Genomic DNA, 25,602 nt, shown 5'->3' on the forward strand with positions numbered 1-25,602 from the left:
GGAGAGCCTTAATCACAAGTGCAATCATTGACATTGCTTGGTGGTTACTGGCCTGAGAGAGGAGGTGCTGAAGAGGCCGGAGATACCATCACCAGCAGCAGGAGACCAGACAGGCAATGACAAACCTCCAGGAGACTGCGACACTTAGATTCTGTCTCTGTGGAGAAACTACAAACAGCTTAGTATAACTCCCGTAAGCTTATGGCATTAAGTACCTGCTAATATCAAAACCAATCTGTTAGATATGTAAAGTGTCTAAATAGATCATATTTGACAATATCTGTTATCACAACACAAGATTGCGGATGTTTGTATCACAGTTTTGTTAAGTTTGCATTCCAGCAGAGTCTAAAATTATTAGTGTTGTGATAACTTTGCAGTCGTTTGGTCTTTTTTTTTTATGCAGTGTTATTTTTGGTGTGGATCACACGTCAACGTCATCATTTCTAAATCTGCAGGTCTTCACTGCTGCTGTTACTTTCCTTCTCTACAAGCCGGCATGCACAGGACTGACTTTTAAATGTCCCATATTTTACACTTTTCCTGTGTTTGATTGAAGTGTTCATATCCAGAAGAAGATATGTTTGTGTTTTAAGTATCAAATGCCATCTCAGTGTAGTTTAACATCTCCTCTGTCATGCTACTCTCTGGAGCTCGACTAAGAACAGGGCATTTTTGTCGGTCTCCGAGCCTCTCGGGATTGGTTGACCAGGCTAATCACAGGTAACTGGTAAAACTTAACGGTAAATGCAAATGGTGATGGCCGGTCACTGCTGAAATGAGCCAAAAAGACATGGGGGCATGGCTGAGGGCGATTGCATAGTTGTGACATCACAAAGTTCCAGAAGTCCTGACGGCTGGTTTTCAGGCTCAGTTTCTGAATACAGGCTATGTGCATTTCTCTGTGGACTGAGGCTTTGATACTTTCACAGTATTAATATAGAACTAGACCTACATGGACATCTACCTTTATACAATATGGGACCTTTAAAGTCCCCCTTGTGTAGACTCGTGTAGAGTTGTGTAGAGTTTAAACAAGTTATAAGCTTGCTCCATGAGATTCCTCCCATTGTAAAACAACTAATTATTTCTATTCAAATGTGTGGTGACATAAGCAAACAAGCAAAATCATATAACATTATGAGAATAATGTCACATTAAAACGCATGCTGTTACTGCTTAATTTGATGTAATGTTTTAACGAAACTCGAGTATCTGTGTTATTATCATTTAGGCTACACGTGCTGACTCGTGAAATAAGACGTACATGTCAGTGTTCACTGTGTGTCACTGCCTCTGTAATGTACAGTGGCCTCGAGGTGTGATTTAGAAATGAAAGAGAGTTTTGTGATTAACTCCCAGCACATGTGCGCACACATACACACACACTGATCCCATTGTACCAGTCGGGTCTAGTCGGCCTCTGCCTGGGCCAAAGCCTGTTAACTCCAATTCAGAGCGAAGAGGCTGGTAATGAGCACTGTCAGAGTTGACATAACAACCTCCCGCTCTGGGGCTGAACGCCGGACTCAGACTGAGAGAACAGGCAGGTTCCGTCTGTGCGGGGCCGATCCCACGACTGTCCGTAAATTCACTGTTGAAATTCCCGGTCAGCTTCACTTGTGTTTTGGCCATTTGCCTGGTATTTGGAAATGTTAGGCCAACTGTCAGTCAAAGTCAGTCTAGCCCTGAGCTCTAATGTGTGGCAATAAAGAAAAGAGAAATTCTCTTTTAAATTTAGATTTCCTCCAGAGTTCCTTGTGAATTGTGTTAATTCAGACCTATAGTATCAAAGACTGCTTTTACATTTAATTCCCTTCATACTGGGTAATTTCACTCTACTACTTTGAAGCTTAATACTCGAGCATCATTTAATATTCAAGTATTTGGAATTAAGTTTTATTTCAATGTAGTTTGGTTCCTGACTTTTAACGTGTGTGTATATGCACAGCTTCAGAAAGCATTCACACCTTCTCACCTTCTGCACTCTTCATTGTGTTGTAGACTGATTTAGTTTTGGATACAAATGTCATTTTTGCCCATCAGTCTACACTGTGGGGTGTAAGGTCTGGGCTTTGGAAGTCACTCCAGTGTTGTCGTGGCGTCACGCTTCAGGTCATTGTCGTGCTGAAAGGTGAACCATTGCCCCAGTCTCAGGTTGCGTTTCTTCTCTCTGTACTTGGCTGCATTTATCCCTCCTGTCTTCCTGTCCCTCATAGCATGATGCTGCCACCGCCATGCTTCACCATAGGGATGGTGTTAGCCGGGTGATGAGCTGTGCCTGGTGTTCATACATAGTGTTTGGAGTTCACCAAGGCCCTTCGTGTCCAGTTACTCAGTTTGGCTCAAAGGAAGAAAATTTCTTCTATTTCACAATGATTGAGGCCGCTGTGCTCTTGTAAACACTGATCTCTTCCTCGCCACAGTTTTATCATGGAGGGTTACAGAGAGTTCCCTGGACTTCATGCTTTGGTTTTTGTCCTGACGTGCACTGTGAATTGTGGGACTTTACATACACAAGTGTGAGCCTTCGGAAACTATGTCCAATCAGTTCAATCTGCCACAGGTGCTACACTCCAATCAAGTACCAGACACATCTGAAGGATAATTAAAGCAAACAGGAAGCACCTGACCACAGCTTGGAGCCGCAGCAGAGGGTCGGAACACTTTTATTAATGAGAGAGTTCAGGTTTTAATTCTTAATACATTTGAAAAAGTTTCTACAAACATGTTGCCACTTTGTCATGAACAGTAACTGAGCAGATTGATGTTAGTTATTTAAAATAAAATCTACAACACGGTAAAGTGTGGAGTAAGTGAAGGGGTCTGAATCCTCTCTGAAGCCACTGTAAATGTTCCTGTAGCTGTGTCATGTGTACAGTACACAAATGTTAGGTGCTCCGTTCATCTGCCCTCGAGGTTAATCTCCACAACAGTGGTTTTGTTCACAATAAGCATTTTTCTATCTGCCCCCATCCCGTTTCATCAGGATCAGCTTGTTTAGAGAGCATGACTCGCTGTGTTGTCTGATTTGAGTTCAGGCAGCACAAAAACCAGCTCCCGCTTTCCAGCATCGCGTGTCCCGCTCCCCCGTCTCTCAATAATTTATCCAGACAACTAGAATGATTATTCTATGAATATGCACTAAAAATTCCTTTCTTGTGCTCTTTCTCCCTAAGTTTGTGTGTGTCAGTGTGTACTCAAGTGTGTGTGTGTGCGCGCATGTGAGCAAATGCGTAGCTGTGTGTGTGCGGCTCTTCCCCACCTGAAACAAAGGAGGTGTCAGAGCGAATTAGCCCCCCTACGACTGAACGCCCAGAGAGCTTAGAGATGCACCACAGGTTCTGCTGAGTCGCACATGAGCCGCGGTGTCTGCCTCTTCCCCTCTGCTTCCCCTGCCTTGCCCCCCATGCCCGCCCCGTCCCCCCTCCTCCACTCCTGAGCTGCTCTAACAAGGTTGTTGGAAGAGGATAAGGCATGTTAAATGAATAATTTACACAGGAGAGCGCTCCTTATTTATTTAATACGGCTGGATCTGACTGAGCGGGCAGCCTGCGTCCCCAACTGCTGAGACACTGTTGGCTAAACGAGCGCTCCCTCGGCTTAATGGAGGGCCAAAGCGACAGGCGTTTAGAGAGAGCAACGGGGCTGCTCGTGAGGGCGACGGTTTGTAGATAGGGGCTGTGTGCTTGTGAAACAGGCCGTGCAGAGCTGTGCTAGTGTGCAAATAATGTTGCTACTCCGTGTGCAGTTGCACCATGTTACTCCTTTTACCCCGATGCAGACGGATCACATGAGAGGCCTCTCAGCCGTTTCAAAATGCTTCCAGGAATTTATGGATCTATGGATTTAGCAATCGTCAGATGGATAGATTTGAAAATACCATGTCTTTGTGTGAATTTGTGGAGTCTCAAATTGGACGATTATTAAATACATAGAATCATATTTATACATAAAATGTTATATATTGAAAAAGTAGTAGATGAGTAGTAGATTCATTAAAACTTTGTAATGAAACATATTGTTATTTTATCGCTTCCACCACAATGTTTTTTTTTTTACCAGCAGCTTCCGCCTCATCTTTCAGCCTGTTTACTCACATGATTATTTATTTTTGCACATAATGTCTTATTTATTTATATAATATTGAACACCTGGTACTCAAATTGCACTCAAATCTGTTACAGAGTTTGATTTGTCTTTTTGTCTTTTATCACAATTTATTTTAAAGGGGTAATGTTTGATGTCTTTAAAGGGGGAGTGTGGAGAGGAGGGGGACAGGACCACAACCTGGGCACCACCCAGGAGGAGGAGGAGGAGCAGCGAGGGAGCAGCGGAGGAGGAAGCAATCGTTCAGTCGGTAAATACTTTTTTCAGTCTGTCATCAGCTGATTTAATAGACAAGATCAGATACACTTTATTCAGCTCATCCAGAGAAGTTCATGTGTCACAGCAGCAGAAGTACAGGAACAGATAACCTAAAAATATAATACTATATAAATAATGAACACACTAAAATCACTAAATAAAAGGTACTAGACATTATTTATAGCAATATACATAATAACTATAGACTAGTAAACTATAAAGTATTTAGGGAATTAATACTAGGGCTTTCAAACGATTAATTTTTTCTTAATCACGAGTAATTGCTGAATTTCAGTAGTTAATTGCGATTAATGGCATGTTTTACCACATGACTAAAATTCTATTATTTTACATTTCAGAATTGTTTTCTCTTGCTTGACAACACATAACTGTCAGTCCAAATGTGCTGGATAAAGTGCAGCAGTGTTTTCTGTGTTACTGTTTGCAAAGTTTAGAGGATTAAAGACAGAGGGAGTCATGGGAGTTTTCCATATTTGTTTGTCCTGTAACAAAGGTGAAATGAGTAAATGTGGGTCTTGTTTATTAACCGTCAGTCCTCGTCCTCTAGTACTAAAGACAGAGGAGAAGAAATACCAGACCAGTCAAAATCCTTAAATTTCACTCCCTGCCATCTGGGTTTGTCCGTATCTTCCCTCCACGACCTCCTCCTCCTCCTCCTCTTCCTCCTCATCTTCTTGCTGTGGACAGAGGCAGTCCCACTCAGCAGGAGCAATATACCACCAAAGATCCTGTGTGTGTGTGTGTGTGTGTGTGTGTGTGTGTGTGTGTGTGTGTGTGTGTGTGTGTGTGTCCCAGGAGAATGAAATCCCACAGCTCACACTGACCTCATTATAAAAATAGCTCATCTATCCAGCCATCACATTTCCCTCCATTTCCCCTCTCCTCCACAGTCTCTTAGATGTATTGTGATGCTCTCCACCTTCCGCTCTCCCCTCTCCTCTCTGTCTCTCCACCAGTGTTTGCGCTGGTCTTAACATGAGATTAAAAGCTTATGCCAGCCCTTGTAATGCCAAGGTTTCCCCTGCACCTGTCATTACCAATCTGGCTGTAATCTGGGATCATGAGATGTCTTTTAATCATAAAGCATCTCTGAGTAATACTGAAGGCAGTATTTACATGATCTGTTAGCATTGTGTCTTGCTAGTTAGCTGCTACAAGTCATTTCACACTTTTTCCTTGGGCTTCCTCTCTTCTTGTTCCTGATCCACTGCCTCTCTTCACCTTCTCTCCCAGTGGAGCCAAATCCCCCCATTAGAGTGAACAGTGCTCACGTCTGTTTAATTTAACAGCAGCATCAGTGATCATTACAGCCCAAGACTGGCTTTGATCCTGCCAGACAGCATTTCCCATGGTTTTAATAACCCAACAAAGACACCCGAGTAGATGCTCAATTTATGGACTCAAGACAAAGACAGAGACAGAATGACATGAAGAAAATCATTAGGAACAAGAATGGCTTTAAAGGGGAAGAAACTCTTTTCTTATAGACTTTATTTAGAAAGAGAAAAAGAGATTGAGCATTCATGTTGTTGCTCAGTAAAGCCACGTGCTACATTCACAGTTTAACACATAGTCACCCTTGGGAGCTGTTTATACAAGCGCAGCGCTGTCGGCCACTGGAGCACCTTGATGTGCTGAAGATCTGCAGCAATAATAGTTAGAACCTATAGCAGATTATTATAAAGAACTGCAACCATGTACAGTTTGAAGTCTGATGCAGTAACACAGTATTTTGGGTGGGTGTGTGGGTGGGATGTGGCTTTGGCTTAAAGTAGAGGTTTTTCTTTATTTTTTTTACAGAGTTTTTATAATCTAGGAGACAGAAGTTTGGGGTTTTCAGTGGAAAAAGGCAAATAACCTTTGTTGGCAACAAACACAGTAACACTAAGGGAACAGAATTGATTGACAGTGTAATAAAAGTGAAGTCTTGGCAAAGAAAGTGTCAGTTCAAGTCAAGTCAGAGGTTTTTATAAGCAAAGTACAAGTCAGTTTCAGGTTCAGATCTCTGGATGCTGACGATTACAATGACTTTCCTTTCAAAGCTGTGTTTTTCTATAACATGGCTGACATCCAGTCCATGTAAGGTTTAGCGGATATGACCTTATAATTAAATATTTAAGAACTGTTGCCATGCTGACCTTAAAGTTCACCAGGTTAAATCTGACTTTTGAATATTTGTGCTTTCAAATCTGAATTCAAGACTGAAGGAAGGAAAGTGCCATCCTCACTGTGGCATATGACAACATATTGTGTTGCCATTGTCACCAATTCTACCAAAAGCAACTTCTAGTGTTTTACAGAATTAGGCTACGTTTGCCTACATTTATACCTGACGTCCACACCGCTTTGGAGTTTTTCACACATGTAAAACTGAAACTTTTGAAAACTGCTGGACCCGTTTTGAAAACTCCGAGGTTTTATTTTAGTCTGGACCTTTGGAAACGATGTCGTAAACACCCACAGTCTCTCTGTGATTGGGTCTTATCAGTGTCAACTACCAGTGGTGAAAGCAACGTGAACAACGAATGACGACTGTTACTGAACTTGTTGTCTTTACTAGCAGCCGTAGTGTAGTTAAATTCTGCATTTAATGCTGCATCTGTCTTTGCTGTCCCAGTTTGTAGTGTTTTCTGTAACTAATCAGCTGCAGAGGAGACAACCTGCTTCCTGTTTTGTCATGTATGTATGTGTTTTCAGGTGTGATAGTACGGACTTAGATTGTTTCTGATACGGAGCTAAAACTGGCGTCTGAACAGAGATTTCAAACTGCGTTTTAAAATGAAAACATAGCAGTGTGGACATAGCCTTAGTTGACAGTTCTGCAAAGTTTTGTTGCTTGAGCAGATGTGTGATTGTGTCAAGTGATTAGATGGCTTGGACACCATATTTGGCCACTGGCCAGCTTCTGCCAGCCCCTTTGTTGTCTGTTCAACAGACACTTACTTTACTCCCCTACCAAATGATGCACAAACACATTTAAAACATACAACTTTAGCGATGGTCAAAAAAACTGGTCAAAAAACCTGCAAAGATGCTAACGTGGAATGGAGAAGGGTACTATTGGCATTCACACCTGGGTCAAATGATTAATTTTCAGAGCACAGTGTAAACAGACCTATTACCTGCAACCCCCACCCCCCAACTCTGCTGTTAAACCAGAAACACTGCAGCTACACAATCACCAATTGAAGCGTCTCACATGTAGGCTCCGACACTTACAGCAGCACCAACATGGGGATTAGATGTGACGGATCAGTTTTACCAGTCTGGCTGCTAACAGCTCAATCTTTGAACCTGTATCCATCACCTTTTTTTTTTAGCAGGTTTACCTGCATTTGAGAAACCTGCTTACCTGCTAATTTTGGTGTAAAAAGGGTATTAGTGAAATGCAGTGGAAATACATGGAAAAACCTTGTACCAAAGTCTTAAAGAGTCCGGTCATGGGATGTACCAGGTTACAGATTAGACTCTTGCAATGTAAAAGAGCTACATGTTTTATGTTCTCATGTAACTCGAGTCTCAATCCTGTGATTCTGTTGCAGCATCACATACTGTTATTTTAAGAAGTAATTTAAAAGATAACAAGTACAAGAAGTAAGCACCAAGTGCACGCATACTTGTTTGTGTTCTTCTCCCCTGTGTAACATTACCTTCTCACCTGCATACCTAGCAGCCTATTCCCCCCAGAAGGGCCATCTTATGTTAAATAAGAACAAGCTGCCTTGCATTGACCTGCTTTTAGAAGCCCGGGCTCACCTCAACAGGAGAGCTGTTGGGTTCATCTGCATATTCTTTTGATCTCACACTGGGGCTCTAGGAGCAGCCGTCATTAAGGAAGTTTGCACGACGTTCCCTCTTCTCTCATCGTGGCTGAAGTTCTACCACGTGCCCCCTTTCTCTGCTCGCGCCCTTCACTTCATCGCAGCGCTTTCTTAGTCCTCTTCCTTACTACCACCCTTTGCATCAAAGCCGCCCTCAGTTGGGTTGAAAGCCGAAACCACTCTTGTCTGTCCTTCACCGCTAAGCTGATGTGTTTGTGTCTGTGTTGTGTTGCCCTTGGGGTGGGTTACCTCCACCCCCACCCCTCCATATCATCTCTTCTCCTCCCCACCTTGCTGTTTATCTGTCTCTGGGCTCGTCACGTCCCTGAACCTGCTCTAATTAGCATCCCACACAACACTGTTTATTTACTCAGGTACCGACAGAAGGGGAGGGAGGTGAGAATGAAAGGGAGAGTCGGAAAAAGGGAGAAAGAGACAGAGAAAGCAGGGAACAGGAAGAGAGAGAGGGAGGGCTGGGAACGGGAAGAGAGGGAGAGATGATTCAGAGAATCAAAGAGCTATGAGACTCTCTCTCATAGCGGATGCAGGGGGTAATGATAGTTAGAAAGACATGATGCAGAAAGTCGAGAAAGTGAGAGACAGAGAACTTTCCCGCCTCTCCACGCCTCCTCTCTGCCTTTCCCAGCGTTTCATCTGAGATGCAGAGTGCCTAAAATTAGCAAACTGGCAGCTTCCTTCCTTCCTTCCTTCTAGGGCCCCCATTAAAGTTCTCCCAGCGCGTTGAATGATCATTAAGGTGGGACCGGGAACGCAGGTGCTTCCTTAGTGTCCCAGGCGAGGTTGCAGTGGCATCACTATTCCTTGACAGGGCCGACAGGAATAAAAATTCTTTGCAGTCCTTATCTGGGGGCGTGTTTGTGTGCTGAACAGGTTTCTTACTTGTGAGTTTATGTGTACCAGTGCATTACAGCAGGCACTGCACATCTGTCAGTAGGGATGTAGGAGCAAATTAATGAATGACGGACAAAGGGAGGGGATGGGAGAATGGAGTTAGATAGAAATGGACAGATCCTGTCGTTCATTTCTGCAGGCGGTGCAGGTTTGAACATTTCATCAGCGATTACCCGATTAAATTAAGGTTATACATGTCAAACTGTGCAGTCTTCAACTTCTTGTTTTGTGTTAATGCTACCTGATACAGCTGTCTTAAATCTTGCATCACATGTCCTACATCTGTTCTACATCCTATCTCAAAAACCGGTGGGTGACCATCTCTAGTTCTACAGTTTTGTCCAACCACATGTAAATGCAGAGGTTCATCCTTGTTTCTGAAAAGCCAGCAAATCATAGAAAATACAGCTGCAGTAAATGTAGAAATGGGGATAATGGTGCAGCCTTTTGGATCACCCAAAAAGTGACGAACATATCTGTGTGAAAAACAGAAGGTCAAACTCTGCAAGTTTGCATACCCCTGTACCTCTTCCTGTCCCTCAATGTCACCAAAATTGATGAGTCCCCCTCTTTTCCAGTGGAATGGAGGTTTCAGATGCTGAAGACTACAGAGTCTTTTGCATCCAGCTACAGCCTTGCAGAGCCTACGTACCATGCCCCTTTCGAACCACACCCCATTCAAACCATGCCCGTTATCATAATCCTAACCCTAACCAGACACCAGACCATATTTGGAAGTTTTCCTTTGTGGTTGTCTTCCCATTCGTGCTGCGGTTGCAGCAGGATAGGCTTGGTTATTGTTGACACCACCACAAACCTACATGATTGTGTAATTGCAACTCGTCACAGACGTAGTACGTTTGTGATCTGCTGTCGGACCAAACTGCATGTGACTCCTGTTTGAGGACTGGCTGTTATCATCTAGAATAGGAACACGGTTTTGATACTTGAGATCACACTTCTCAGAGGGTGAACAATCGGAAGGACGCTGCCTTGATATCTGTTCTCAGGATATGTGCAACTTGTTTACTGTTATATGCCATAGATTTGCAGAAATTGCTTTTTGTTGTTCAGGAAAAAAAGGTTTAGGCATCCCTGTTTTGTAGGGGTTTAAAAATGTGTTTTTCCTTTTTGTTTCATGAACTCAAAAAGTTGCAAAAATTAAATTGTGGCACAAAAGTTTAAGCACCATACTAAGTCAGTACTTAGTGACGTCCCTTTACCAACTGTTAAGCATGGGGTTGGAAATAATCTGCTTTAGAGTTGATAGTAGGAAAAATGGATTCCACTAAATATCAGCAAATGTCCCATAGTCAGTCAAAAAGTGAAACTGAAAAGAGGCAGCTTCTACTACAGGGCAGTGCTGACAACACCTGTTTACAGGTATTAAAGCAGTATGTTGCAGCAGACTGGGACAAATTGTTTGTTTCCTGTCCCATCCTACATCCTCAGTCCTTATTTTTGAGTTCAACATGTTTTTATCTGCTTCCGCATTTCCACAGAAATACAACTTAGTATGTCCAGCATCCTGTGTTGTACATCCACCAGTATCTTTGTTTTTGTGTCTCTTATCTGCTTTTTGTAGTATCATACCAACATGTCATCATTTCCTGCTTTGTTCCTGTTGGTCACTCTGCAAAATGACATCGCAGCAACTTTGTAATATTAGTGACTCTACATGTTTATGAAACCATATATCTGCCAGCAATTTTTCACATTCAGCAGTGTGACATCCTCATGGGTTGTCACACTGAATGATAACCTGCTGCTGATCACAACCAAACATCTTAACTATCAAATGCAAGAATGTGGTCATAACTAAAATGGTCCAAACTTAATTAATGACTGTAATTAGAGCAGTGGTGGGAATTTCATTCACTGCATCCATGTCTACTCATATGTTCTCAAACACACTTCCTGTCACCTCCCTGCACTGACGTCTGACCTAGGGACACAGAGGAGACCTATTGTGCTCATTTCCAGCTCTATATTTAATTCTGGGACTCTAGAGTAGAGCATGATTCACAGTTCAAAAAAATACTTTATCTCAAACTGCCCCTCGGTTGAGCCCCCGACTGAAACAGGCAGTACCAGCTCACTCCTACTTAAGAGCCGACTGAGGACTGGAGGTTCTGTGAACAAACTGTAAAACTACTACGTAACATAACTGATTGGAAATGGCAACTTCCGAAATCCATCTGTACATGATCCAGAAGTGGATGTCCATATTACACCCATTATCTGCTCATTGTTTAACATAATGGTGGATTTAGTCTTATAATCACAAGTCTTATATAAAGTTTTCTATATGTCTCTGTAAATCATTGAACGTGTGGAAAATGCACAAAAATATGGACTGAAGTGGAAAACGTCTGCTTTTAGGAAATACCAAAGCTAACGTGGCTAATTAAATGTTATTCTGCTGTCACCAACCGGCTGCAAAGTAAACCTGCATCGTTGGTTATTTCCTTGCAAAGGGAATTTGCATCTGCACCAAGAAAAAAAAAACCAAAAAAAAAACAAAACTGTTTTTCTCGATACAGCGACTGAAACTAACCAACTCCTCCCGTCCTCTGCTCTAACTAGCTTTGTTTGAGAGCATGCTGAACTAGCTGGTAGGCAGGCAGTACGTAAGTGCTACATAATGATGTAGATAAAATATAAATGTGGTGTTTCTGGCGCTTCAGGAACAGTGTTTTCTGTGGGAGAAAGTAAATCCCGTTGCCTGGGCTTTGTACCTTAGCAGACCTTTAACATGCACAAAGAAGCTACAGTAAATAACTCACCAATGGGAAAGGGAGAAAAGCATAATGTGGGCACTTTGGGAATTTCATTCATTGCATCCATTCCCACTTACATGTTCCCTCTCCCTCTCACCTCCCTGTGGTGATTTCTGACAGCCCTCATCCCTCTCCTCTTTTCTCCTTTTTCTCCTCCAACGCCCCTCCTTCCATTTTTCCACCACTCTTTAGTGCTGTTTGACCTATTCAGAAGGGTCCAAATGTCACTGCAGAGGGAAAGGTCAGGTAAAGGTTTAGTGTTGAGCAAAGTCTGGATGGCTAACACAGTGCTGGCTGCCCGGCGGGGGGCGGGGGGTGGGAGGGAGGCACATTAACACTTGAGACCTCGGTCACACACCTCTGCACACATACATGCACTCGGACACACCGCTGTCACCTCCGTTTCTCGTCGACGCCACTCAGCTCTGAGCCGACGGCCATGTCATCTGAAAGCGTGCAGGCGTGTGGTTGTGTCTTTTTGTGTGCATGCTCATATGCTCATTTGGTTCATCTGTGAGCATGGAAGATTGAAGGTGTTACAACTTCCTGGGGATGACACATGGCCTTGTTGGACATCAGGTCAAAGGTCATTGGTTGTCAGAGGTTTACAGCATCCTGCCTTCAAAGGCCAGTGCCTCGTTTTTTACTGGGCGTCCAGATTCTCTGCAGTGACCGCTCTCTGAAATCCTGTTGTCTGCCTTGCTCTAGAATATTTATACAGAGAAAACTGTTTAAATACAAATGATACAAATGAAAATGATCAGAGCATTCATTTCATTTCATTTCTAGGATGCGAGTCAATGAAAACAAAACATCCAGAGTCTTGGTTCAGCGTCTTCCATAAGAGGAACGGCAGGTTAGCGGTGGGATTTCTGTATCGATTAATCTACATCCACATGCAGGGCAGAGCAGCGGGATCCTAATTGGAATGGATTTCTCCCTTGCATTGATTTGCTCAGGTGACAGTGGATGACATACGGTTGTGTGAGAGTGTGTGTGTGTCGGTGTGTGTGTGTGTCAGTGTGTCTGTGCGCATGCCATGAATACCATATGGTGCTGTAATGTTCTCTCTTGCATCACCTTTCTCTGTTTGTTGTTTGGTGAAAAGGTAGAAGGAGCAGCTGGACGCTACCAAGTCGCCGGTCACTGTGTGTGTGTGTGTGTGTGTGTGTGTGTGTAGGTGTGTGTTATGTGTGCGAGTGTGTGTTATGTGTGCATGCATCTATTCCTTGGCCAACTCATTCAGCAGAGCTCTGGGACAAAACAAGGACCTCTGCAAACACTGATTTCATTTTCTCCATGATCGCCTTCGCTCCAGCTCCTTGGCGCACACACACACACACACACACACACACACACACACACACCTACCTTAGGCAGGAGAGCAAAGATGAGCAGTTAGCATGCATGCAGGAAGAAGCGATCAAGCACAGATAACTCTTAAGTTCACTCAGGAGGAAGGAAAACAGTATGATCTCATTTCCTCTTGGACTGCAAGATCCATGAAATGCTTCTTTTGTTTTAATTAAGAATATATATATATATATATATATATATATATATATATATATAAACTACCTCTCTCACTCCCTCTCTCATTCGCTAATCCCACATGCTGTGTATGTGTGTTTGTATGTGCGAGAGGAAGAGAGACGGAGGGAGGAGGTTGGTGAAAGATGGCCGCTGGACATGGCTTCTCACAGCCGGCTGGCCCCGACCCCCTGTGATTTGCCCTCTTATCTAGCCCAGATCCTGGCCTTTCATCTGGGCTAAAACCTGGGGGAGCTTGGCCTCTGCTGGGTTTTTAGCCCTCCCTCCCACATATACACTCTTCATTCCAGACCCCCTCCATCTCCAGGCTCTATCTTTGTGTCCCAGATGAGCATTGCTCTCACCTACAAGGGAGATAACAAACCTCACACTTCTCTGCTCCCTGCTCTGCTTCCTCAAAACACTTCAGGTTTGATTTTTTAAAACTCACCACAAGAGAAAAAAACCTGTCTCTCCTTTCCTATTGTCTGCTGTAACAAATGCTGTCCAGAGGCTGACATTTTCACATGAGAATGTTTTTTAGTAGTCCAGCTTTTTTTTAAAAAAACAGACGAGGTTGTCTTGCAGTTGGGTCCCGGCCACAGTCTCAGTACATTGGGAGCAAAATGCTGGACTCTGCAGTTCAAACAGTAGTTGGCCGAAAGCGAGACAAAGAGGAATCAGAGGATGCATCAGGGATGCATTAGTGTTTAACAACAGGCAGGTTGTTTTGGCAGGTCAGCCCATCGGTTTTGGCTGGACCACCTCTTCATGTGACCCAGGTCCGGGTTTGAGAGTGTGAGCTGAAGTTTCTTTTGTGCAGTTCACTTCATACCATTTCATTCCATTCCAGGTGGATGCCTGGCCCGTCCCCACTCTGCCCTCCTGCTCAACCCTGACCTGTTTCCAGCATAAACAGCAGATCCTCACCTCTCACCCCTCTGGCTTTACCTGATAATCTGTCTCTGTGGATCACCCCCACCTCTTTTTCTTCTCTTTCTCCCTCAGCCTCCCACATTCCCTCCAGAAACCAGGTTTCTGCATCACCCCAGCCCTGACCTCTGACCCCAGTCAGATTAGAGTGGTTGGCATTTCAAATCCAGCAGCAGATTGAGTAGCATCTGTGACCTCCTCGTGCATTTCTCCCTTCTGAATCGAGACAAGGCCAGTTGCAGTTCGCAGAAACATCTAAAGTTAGACTCGGGTTTGCAGGTGAAGGTATTCTCAGTCACTGAAGCTGCACCTTGGCTAATGCAAGTGTCCTCTGATCCATGTAGGCCAGTGTGTGGAGCTGGATTACACTGGCTTTAAAAAGTTTTCAGACCCTTTCACTTATCAATTTAATGGATTAAATGTACTTTTTGTCCATTTGTCCACACACAATAACCCATAGTTACACAGCAAGAACATTTTATGCTAATTAATTAAAAAGTAAACGTTTTTAGGCTTTCATTTTTGCTATGGTTCAGTAAATTAAGATGGATTTAGGTGTACCTTTTTTGCCTTGTTCACCCTGAAGATGCTATCTCTTTATAACTTGATAAGAGGCAAATTCAATTTGTATGGACATGATTTTGTTCTACAATTCATAGTGCTTGTCAGACCAAAAACCAAGTCGTGAAGTGCAAGGAACTTTCATTGATCTTAGTGAGGGTATAAAACAGTTCTAAAGCTCTGAATGTTTCTTCCAAGTTTGTAACCAGCAGGATTCTTCCTATGGTCCAAAATAAAGAGCTGGTAGTCCGGCAAAACTCAGTAATCAGGCAAGAAGGGCCTTGGTCAGGGAGATGACCAGGAAAATTTCTTTGAACAAAGGTACTTCCTACCACTAAAGATTTCAAACATATCTTGTGGCCTTCAGGAAACAAGTAAGTGGACAATTTTCAAACTACCATTACCAAGGTCAACAAAAATTGAGCTTGTTGCGTTGTCTAGTGAAAACAAGGTGCTGCTCATCACCTGGCTAATACTGTACCTACGATGTGGCATGCTGGTGGCTGCATCGTGCTATCAGGATCCATAAAGCAGCAAGTGATGAACATTTACATAGAAGTCATTTGTGTGGTTTTGACAAATACAGAAAATGTCATAGACATCTTATATTTCCATAGCTGAAGGGAAATTTGAAGTTTTTTCAACCACTTCAGTCTCTGAATTGAAGTTGAGGAAATACTTCAAACATCTCTGTCTTGATGGCTTTGTTTTGTGTCTGTTGTTCACCCGTATGTGTCTCGTATCCGGATTGTATCTAGATACAATATTAAACAATTACAATATTATTATATTTACACCTAGTATTTATATGTGTCTCCAGTGTCCACAATGAGATCCAATCACTCTGTCCAGCTCACGTCACATCCTCCTCTCATTGTGCACATCCAAAACAACCAACAACAACAATAAAAAGAAGCAGAAAAATAGAAGAAGATGGTAACTATCTGTGAAGCTGCGTTATTGTATTGGCTTGCTAATAACTGCTACCTCGCTGGTTTGCTGTCCAAGATATGTTCATTGACAACTCAATTACATTTACACTGTGTGGTCACAGTGCTTCCTTGACCAGCTCCGGAGGTGATTTGGCCGATCAGATCACAGTCCTTTCTCAATGCATCTTGGGTGCATTTACACCTGTACTTTTATGTGGTCGAGCATTATCCCACTGCAATCCAATCACTCAAAATGCTTTTAATGGCAGCTGCAAATGGGATATCTGCTGTTCTCCCAGCTGTGTCTAGATCATCTGGAACAGATAAAAGTTTACAGGGCTGGCTCTAAAGCATCTGTGGCTCCGGACTTTTCTAGTGTTTGCTTGCACAACCATAAGAATCACTACCAGGGTAATCAAGAATGATGAAGACAGTTTACCATCACTGATACATCAACAGGTGAACAAACAATTCCCTACTCCTCCGCCTTCCTCTCTTGTCTTCTGCCTCTTCTCTGCCGAACTGCAGGAGGACAGTATTGCAGATGGGGGCATGCACTGAAAGAAGCTTCCCAAAGTATAAACCCAAGTATGAAAAGAGAGGACACACACACACAGGGTGAGGATGGAAGGAGAACAGAAAAGGATAGCCTAGAGAGATTCTTCAAATATTAATATTGCATGGCCTACACCAGTAAAGGAGACTTTGTCATCGCGCCATCCTGTATAGTGAAAAACAGCTTGAGGCCATGCTTCAGGCTTGAGGTCATGTCATCGTCACCGACACTTACCTGTTGTATCAGTGCACTTCAGTAGTAGAGTTCAGAGTGTCAGTGTGAAAACACCATTTTTAGTACATAAACAGAGTGTTATTACAGGGCTCTGAAAAGGTCTGCATGCTGTCTATTTATACACAGTTTTGAGAATTTGTGTCCACCCTTGTTAATTTTAGTCATACTAGTGGTGTGGTTGTAGGAATGGTTGGTCCGCCACTTTGTCGCAGACTGAAAAATATCAGAAACTTTTGTTTGCATTGCCGTGAAATTCCCCTCGATCCCCTCACTGTTCCTGCAGTGCCGCCAGCAGGTCAAAGTTTTCACTCATCCAGGGAAACATCTCAACATGCACCAGGAAAATTAATAGACATTCCTCAGACACTGTTTCCTTATGACTTTGGTGATTCCCCTGACCCTTCTCTTTGTATTTTGTATACAGTTTCATGCAAGGATACATTGATTGTACAGAAGCAAGTTTATCTGCCATCACTGTACTGCACGGCTGCATGAAACTGTTACATATTTTATAATATAATATTAAGATTTAATAAGTTTAATTTAATATTTGTACTTCCTCATACCACAGGCTTTGTCATGGTGGCGTCTGTGTCTGTGCAAACACATCTGTGTACAGATGTGTTTTAAACACAGCAACTGAAGAGCAGCACATGGTCAGATTAGTTCACCTTGCTGAACAAATTTGCGTATTAATGACAAATGTTCTTGGGGTAGGCTTGGTATCTTGCTTTATCTTCCACCTTTCTAGGATGATGATGAATTCATTGTGGTTTTATTGTTTAATACCAGGTGGAACGAACAAATGGATATAGTAAAGCTGAGACATGTTTCTGTGTGGTGTGACTTGGTGTCAGGTGACATCTGCTGAATCATGTGTGACAAAAGGATTACAGGCCTGCTGGCTGCTTCTCCAGCTGTTGATGCACACCCTTTTTTTCTCCTTAATGTCAAACTTTCACATGTTAGAATTCATCGCCAAGCGTTGCCTCTACCCACTTCTCCTGCTCTCTGTAGCCACATAAAATGGCCAGAGGAACACACATCCCACAGTTTTATTCCACTCTGTTTTCAGCCAAAGTCACAGTCAAACTGGAATCAACTATCCACACAGAGGAGGAATATCTCCAGTTTTATGGAGTCGTAATGCGGTAGGGGTACTGTATAAATAATCTCTCCGCACAGAAACACTTCCAGCTGTTAAACAATATGCCCTTTGCAGTTTTTCTTTTCTTCTCATTCTTTTTGAATGTATACAGCTTCTTGCCCAGACTGCTTTGAAAATGAATACAGGGCTTTTTTTTGTATTGAGAAATTATGTTTTGGAATATTTGCCTTTTGTGACACCTCCAGATTGTTGCACTTCATGATGATTAGTATTAGAGTGGAGCTGGAACTCTGCCGGTATTAAAAACTGCCTTTGAAAGTCTGGTCATAATGTGAAATTCAAAGCTCAGAGTCTGTTTACAATTAGACCCTTTGAAGCATTCCACTGTAATCTCTCCCTCCTTTTGATATAAAGATACAGTATTGATATAACTAAAGGGAATTTTGCCTTTGTTTTTGAAAGCCATACCTGTGGCTTTTGATTGATGGGTGGAAACTGTTCGGTAGATTGAGATAATAAAGACTTGTTTAAAACCTCAATCCGAGGTTATAGGTTCCCCATAGAGTTCAGCAGTATTTTGTATCAACACAGGCAGAATGGCGAGACACAGTGTGGAAAAGCTTTATCCCCACTGCGTAACCATGAAACATCATTTGTGAACAAGGGATGATAAAGTAAATCCAGGGCATCCTCATTGCCTTCGGCCAGGTTGCAGTGCTGGTCAGTGGAGGGGGAGATGAGAGGAGAACCCCCTCTTCATCTGGTAAAGATCCTGCCGTTGGGCAGCTTTCACGCTCCACTGGCTGATCCTTCCAGGAAGTGAGGGGAGGTACAAGGAGCCCCCCCACAGAGCCCCAGCATGTACCACGGCTGCATGCTGAGCCCAAATCAAAGGGGGCAGTCTGTCCTAAGCCTGGGGGAGAGAGAGCCTGCTGTGTGTGACCAGAGACATGGGTAATAGGACAGCTCGTCACACTCGTGCAGATGCCTGTATTTTTGACAGTATGGTTGCTTCTTTCCTGCTTGGGTTGCGCAGTAATGACTTCATCAAAAAAAACTTTTGCACTGAGGTCACATTTATTGTAATGACCTTGGCAGTTTTCAGACAAGACCAGGAAGTCATGTAGCCATCTTAGTTATTGCTATTAAGTCTGTTAGATCAAACAGATTTAAGACTGCAATCATATCAATCAGTGTTGCAATGTTGGCAGTGACTGTTGATGTGGAAACTTGAGGTTTCAAGGGTTTGAGGTAGAAGGGCAATTTAAGGCTGGAAAAGCAAGCTAGTCTCAGTGCAATAACTTATCTAAATGTTTTCTGTGTTTGTGTTTCAGTTGGTAGCAAGTGAGTCCAACCCTTCAGATGAAGAGCCTTCAGTTCCGGAGCATTGCCCCCAAGGCCCCGGCCATAGTGCCCTCCCCCTCCCCTGCGGTCCTGTCCTGCCAGCCTCCCTCTGCCCTCCCTGAGGCTACCACCGCCTCCAGCCCCAAGTCAATCATTGTGCCCACCCAAAACTATGCACTGATGCAAATAGCAGGTCAGGATGGCACATTCTCCCTGGTGGCGCTGCCCCCTTCTGTCTCCTCTCAGACACCACAGCAACAACAGCAACAAACTCAGTCAATCCAAAAGAACCTCAAACTGCCCATTCCCAGATACCAGCCAATGAGGAGCAAGGGGACCACAGATAAGGTCAAATCACCACCACCAGCTGCCAGGATGAAAACAGCCTCCAAGGCTACTATGACATCGCAGACCAAATCAGTGGTGGGGTGGGCATCAACAGCTATGAAGAAAAAACAAGTGGAGTCCAAGCACACAAAAGAAACCTTAGTGCCGAAAGAGGAACCTTCGGAACAGGTAATTCTGATTGACCCAGGCTCCTCTGACATCTCTGTCACCGCTCTGCTCCCAGACAATGCCGTGCTGTATCCCAGCTCTCAGCTGGAGCGAACAGCAGATGGCTCTGAACGACCTGCTACATCTGGCCTTATTCAGAACCTCCAGTACCCCCCTACTGTTGTCAAAAGCTCCCCAGTCAAATCCCCGGAGGAAAGTAAGACCACAGTGAGGCTGTGCCAATCCAAGCCCATTGCAGCCCAGTCCCAGAGCAGTATCACTGTCCTGTCCCCGGCTATCTTCAGCAAAGCGGTCCAGATTATCCCATCCCCACCTAAGGGTAAACTGCCCATCCTGCCCTACTCTAAAATGAAAAGCACCCTCATCCCAGCTGCCAAGCTCAGCAGTTTGTCGCCAGAGAAAAAGGATTTCTCTAGCCAGACAGGACACACCAGCCCCATAGATCCTACAATCAAGACCTTGGAGCCAGCTGAAGCCTTGAGTCACAACCAGGTGTCAAACTCTGCTCTACAGCCCCAGGCCAAGACCACACTCATGCCTCTGTTTGGGACCATCCAGAAACCACCTGGCAAGAAGCGAGGGAGGAAAAGAAAGACAATGGAAGACATCTTGGCATTTGAGGCCCGAAAGAAGAGGTCCTTGTCATTCTTCCGTAGAAGGGTCCCTGAAAAACCGCCAGCAGTTGTTCCAGGCTCCAAGCAAAAGGAAGTTGACATTTCAAAGAAGTACCGGAGTATCCGCCCCAAGCCAATGTTGGTTATGGAAACAGTTCCCCAACTTGTTAGTTTGCCTGCCATTACCTCAGATGGCCAGGAACAGGAGCTTGTACTCGGTCATCAGCTCCCCACCACTACCACAACCAAGGCCCTTGACTGTCCTCCCCAACCAGCCCCAGTGACCCTCCTGAGAGGTGCCTCCCATCCCAGAGTGTACATAGGCAGCCGCCCGCTCCACCGTTGTCCCACCTGTAGCCGCTGTTTCCAGTTCAAGCACCACCTCCAGAGCCACATGAACAGTCACACCAACAGTCGGCCCTATGTCTGTCCAGTATGTCGCAAAGCCTACGCTCACTCTGGCAGCCTGAGCACCCACATGAAGCTTCATCACTCAGAGGTACGACCACGTCGGTCTCTGTGCTGTGAGTTCTGCGAGAAAGCCTTTGGATATGTAGGCGTGTACTTCAGTCATCTGAGAGAAGTCCACAAGGTGGTGCTGACCGTGGAGCCGTCAATCAGCCATCATGAGGATGATGTGTCTGTTGAGGGGTAAGATTATTATCATTTGCATTATAATGATTCCCTGCTTAACCATGACATTTACTTTGGTGCAGCTTTTATGTTTTAAAAACATTATTCATTCTCCTCACCAGGGCTAACTCCCCAGAGCCATCAGATGAGCAGGACCATGAAGACCCCGTGGAGCTGCAGATCAAATGTGGTCGTTGTCAGGCAATCACTCCCACCTTTGCTGACATGAAGATGCACTTACTTTATGTGCACAGGGAAGAGGTCCAGGTTCGACTTTATGACGGCCAACCCCTGCGGGGTGGCCGCGAAGCTGAGAATGAACTGGTGAAGCATGCTGCTCACTATTGGCGGCAACTCAATGAGAAACGTAACCTGGTCAAGTGTGGCAACTGCGACGAGGAGTTCTTCTCCTTCTCCAAGCTTAAGAGGCACATCATGTCCCACCACCGAGGAACAGAGGGGGAGGACAGTGCAACCATCTCATCACCAGATAGTGGTGGAGGAGTTGGTGTCCTTGCGGCAGGTGCAGCCTTTAACTGCGTGCTGTGCAGCGAGGTGCTGGACACTAAAGAAGGAGTTATGGAGCACTGGAGGAGTTGCCACCACTGTGAGAAACCTAGCCTGCTTTGGGACGCCCTTAGCACCTACTCTGGCCAGGAAGAGTGTGAGGTGGACCGGGATCTGGACACTCCTGCTCTCAGCCCACACTAACCAGTCTAGCCCTTGGGGGGCATGGAGCCCTTCACTGTGGCTCCTCCTCATACACACTCAGTCCTAACAATCAGCAGCACAGGGATGGAGAGTGTCTCTTATGTCTTTTAGCACTAGTTTCATCTTTCACCAGTTCAGGCATTTGACTTGGTCCAAAAGAAAGGAGAAACAATATCAAGCCACTGGTGAAATTTGATCTTTGGGTTATATTTCATAAGAGATATTCTCTCTAGGTCAGAGAATCCAATTTTATAAACAATATTATTTTCCGTGTTATTTTGATTGCACTGTTGTTGTTTTTTTTTTACTTCATTTTGTTTGGAGGTATGTATTTAATATCTTGTTGGAAATTAGATGATTATTTTTTTCTACTGCTTATTTAAATGTAACTAAAAGGGTAATTTATAACCAAGCTGACACAGTAAAACTGTTAAACGGTCATTTCACCCAAACACTTACCCCTTGTGGTATCTAGCCATGCATATAATTTGGTCTTATGTGCTCAGTTTTTGAGATATCAACACTGAGACTTCTGCCTCCGATCTAATAAAAAAATTAGATTTCAAAAGTTAAGCAACAACATTGGTTTTGGTATTTTATGGTTGGTAGAGTCATGAAAAGAAATGAGAGAGAGAGATGCAGAAAAGGTCTTTGACTGGATTCAAACCAGAGTCGTTGCAATTCATGGTCAGCATCCTAAGGCCAGTTCTTTTCTTTGAAGACAAATAGTGTTCACTTTATAAAATGTCATTTTTAAATGCTGTGACTTCTACAAACAAAATTTAATTGACCTTTGTTGTGTTGGAGTCCAGGCAGAAATCTCAAACATGACATCTTTGACATCAGCTGAAACGACCAAATTGATCTGCAAGGCTGAATAGCACCATGGGAAAGTGTGAAATGTGTTTTTTGCTTGTATCTTTTGATTTGGGTGAACTGATCTTATAAAATACTGAGAAATGTAAATCTCATAACAAGGGCACACTGTCTACTGTCACACTGTCTGACAATTTATCTACTGGCCTTGGATTATTACAGGTTAAAAGAAATCAGTATCTGTACAGTCCTTTTGTGTAACATTGCTTGTGTAACAGAAAAATCAATATTTTCAGTTATGACTTGAACTTAATCAGTCTGACTAAGGGCAGTATTAGGGTCCTCTGTCAACTTGAAGAAACACTTTTCTAACCAGCACCCAAGTGACATCCTTGTGGCCTTCTGAAAAAAAAAAAATTGTTCATGCGTAATGTGGCTTATCATCAGTATGGTCCTCTGTAGGCCAAGTTCTGTCTCCTTGACTTGTTGATTAATGCCTCTATGTGTATTCTATGATATGCCAAGGGTCTATTCACACTAGTGATTGTAGAAGTGAGTTTTGCATTTAAGCTTTTTAACCACTGACAGAAAACTGTTTGTTGATTTAGTAAACACGCAAAGGAAACCATCGAATTGCCTACCTGTCGTTGCCAGCTCATGTATGCACCTGTGGAATTGTGTGCACCCAGACTCTATGATCAGAGCTAATATAAATCGTTGTCAAGTCCAGAAAAATATGCTATTTTATACTCTAGATTAATACAGATCTTTTAGTATATTTATGCTTGTAGTTGGTCCTTAAAGAACCAGCACTGAGACATTTGTTATGTTTGGTTCTCCTCATTTCGAGGATGTGTAACGTCTTGTTCCTTGGTTGGGAGTTCATTACTACATGGCAAGTACCTCTGTTACCATTTGTCTGTGTTTATCTTTCACATAAAAAAATATCACAGGGTCAAGTGAATGTACCTGAATGTTTTAAAAACCCTACCAAAAGTATATGCTATATAGACTTATATAGATATAGAATATATAGATATATTGAGGAAAAAAATCATATATATATTTACATAGAGTAACTAGTGAATCAGCTGCTTTGTTCTGTCACAGTGCAGGAGGGAAACAAGAGATGAATATATCATTGCCAAAACTGGCAACAAAAGCCATGCAGAGCTGTCCTTATGTGTCTGACACAAAGCGTAGGACTGTGAACGAAGGGCAAAGCACTGATGTGTACATGTCGCACTGAGTGAGTAAACTACAGTAAACTACAGTACTGCTGTTCATTGAATGCCATGTTTACGTGTTCATCAGTGAACTGTCCTTTGTTTCCATGCCCTCAACACAAACCAGGAAGTGACAGAATTAAGGGTCAGACTCTTCTTTCCTCAGTTAGACGAGAAACACATACGACTGTCAGCACAAGTCAGAAAGTGAAAAACCCCACACTAGGTGATATAATGTGTTTGGCTCACTTAATATGTTGACTGTGTCCAAAAAAAAAAAAGACTGAAAGTGTTTGTGCTCTGTTTGTGTACCCGAAGAACATGATGTTTATGAGAATAAAGATATGCTTTGTTGAGGACTTTGTGACTGTTTCATTACAATCTGATACAAGTCCATGTTCAAGGTCAAAACTTTAAAACTATGTTACATGAAAAGCATTTCAGTCCACTTTGAACAGGCCATTTACTTTGTCAACCTGAGCTGCTGCCTCCACCACTGAGCCAACTGAAGCTACAAGCAACTGCAAGATGACAGCTGAGGTGATGTGAAACTGTTGTGTCATTCAGGTTGTTCCCAGTCTGGGCCCAGACCAGAGTCTGCCCAGTGAATATCTGAGCCACACAAGTGAGAATCTCCTTTAACAATTTTCTGGAAATAAGGTACAATTATAAGACAAAAGCAAAATATATCTGTCAAACAAAGGTAAAAACTAGGGCTGCAACCAACAACTGTTTATAATTATTAATGATTAATTGTTGGGTCTACAAAATGTCACAAAAACCAAAAGCGACATCTTCAAATTGCTTGTTTTGTCTGGCTGACAAAACCTAAAGATATTGAGTTTACAATGATAACAAGCAGCATCTGTGCTACCAGTTCTGTGAAGTGCTTGGAGTTAAATGCTAATATCAACAAGCTAACATGCTGCCATGCTAATTAGCACCGAGCACAAAGTACAGCTGGGGCTGATTGGAATGTCTCATCTCCTGTGAAATGACAGACTGAGTTTCGGGTTGAGGGGGCAGACGAGAGGACTGAGTCACTGTCTTCACCAGAATTGATTCAGGGGATGGGACTGATATTTTACTCTGGAAAGGTATGTGCTATGTAAGGGTCAAGCGTATTGGGTTAGCCAAAGGGCTTTTAGGAGCCTACATATGCCTTACCTCTGTGCCCCGCCCCTCCATCTGTCTCCTAAAGCATCATAAAATAATCAGACCTACTTTCTGCTTTTTGGTTTTAATGCACATTGCTGTGTCTCTTTTGGTAGATGTACCACACAGGAACCCCAGAGCAAAAAATGGCTTAAAAACGGATCAAGGTAAGACTGCTCAGGTTCAGAGAAAGGTGAGGTTGCCATGTTCAGAGAGGAGCATAAATACAATAACTGTATGCCTTTTGATGGCTTCATATTTAATGAATGGAGATGACAATAATGATCTGTATTTTTTCCCCTCTGTCTGCTCATTCCTCTTTTTCTGCATTGCTAAGATGCATTTAGAATAAAAGGAAACACTAAACCACTTCTGAAACTCTCAGACAACAAAGAGGCACAAATAAGTTGCACATTCAAGAATGCACTTTTTATTAGTCACCATGCCATCAGAACCAAATGCTCTGTACTCTGTTGCAGGACCAGCTGTGGTAATCATTGTCACACCAGTGTGGAATGCAGGTCCTCAGCTTTAATTGATTTGGAAGAAAATACAACCCCGCATCAAGGGTCAAAGGGCACTTCTAGTGTGGTTTCTGCTGCTAGTCAAACAAGCAACAGGCCCCAACTCCCCGACACAAAACAACCATAGCTGGGTTTACGTCAGCTCCTCAACTTCTTCAAACTGCTTTACAAGGTCTCAAAGGTTTCAAATGACAGTGATTCAACTTCAGGTGGGTTTCAGCTCCGGTGGAACACAAGATAAAGCTGCGACATCAGTACATACCGGGCCCCAATCTAGCATCGCCATCGCACTACATCGCAGTCGCAG

The 25,602-nt window shown here is 43.4% G+C and overlaps 1 protein-coding gene across 5 annotated transcripts in view; it reads left to right on the top strand.

Moving 5' to 3' along the window:
- Positions 1–23,975, top strand: part of znf438 (zinc finger protein 438) — a 50,456-nt gene extending 26,481 nt beyond the window's left edge. For 3 of the 5 annotated variants that reach the window (XM_071485659.1, XM_071485657.1, XM_071485660.1), the window contains 3 exons: positions 4,256–4,360; positions 19,091–20,881; positions 20,986–23,975. In XM_071485659.1, the coding sequence (XP_071341760.1) occupies positions 19,119–20,881; positions 20,986–21,574 (2,352 nt within the window). In that variant the 5' untranslated portion in view covers positions 4,256–4,360; positions 19,091–19,118 and the 3' untranslated portion in view covers positions 21,575–23,975. Of the gene's footprint in view, positions 1–4,255; positions 4,361–12,691; positions 12,862–19,090; positions 20,882–20,985 lie in introns of all 5 variants that reach the window. The other 2 variants (XM_071485661.1, XM_071485658.1) reach the window with 1 other exon arrangement.
- The last annotated feature ends 1,627 nt before the right edge of the window (positions 23,976–25,602 follow it).

Source organism: Trachinotus anak, unplaced genomic scaffold, assembly GCF_046630095.1.
Source record: "Trachinotus anak isolate AG129_WGS33_773 ecotype Australia unplaced genomic scaffold, CSIRO_AGI_Tana_v1 ptg000009l, whole genome shotgun sequence".
NCBI lineage: Eukaryota > Metazoa > Chordata > Actinopteri > Carangiformes > Carangidae > Trachinotus > Trachinotus anak.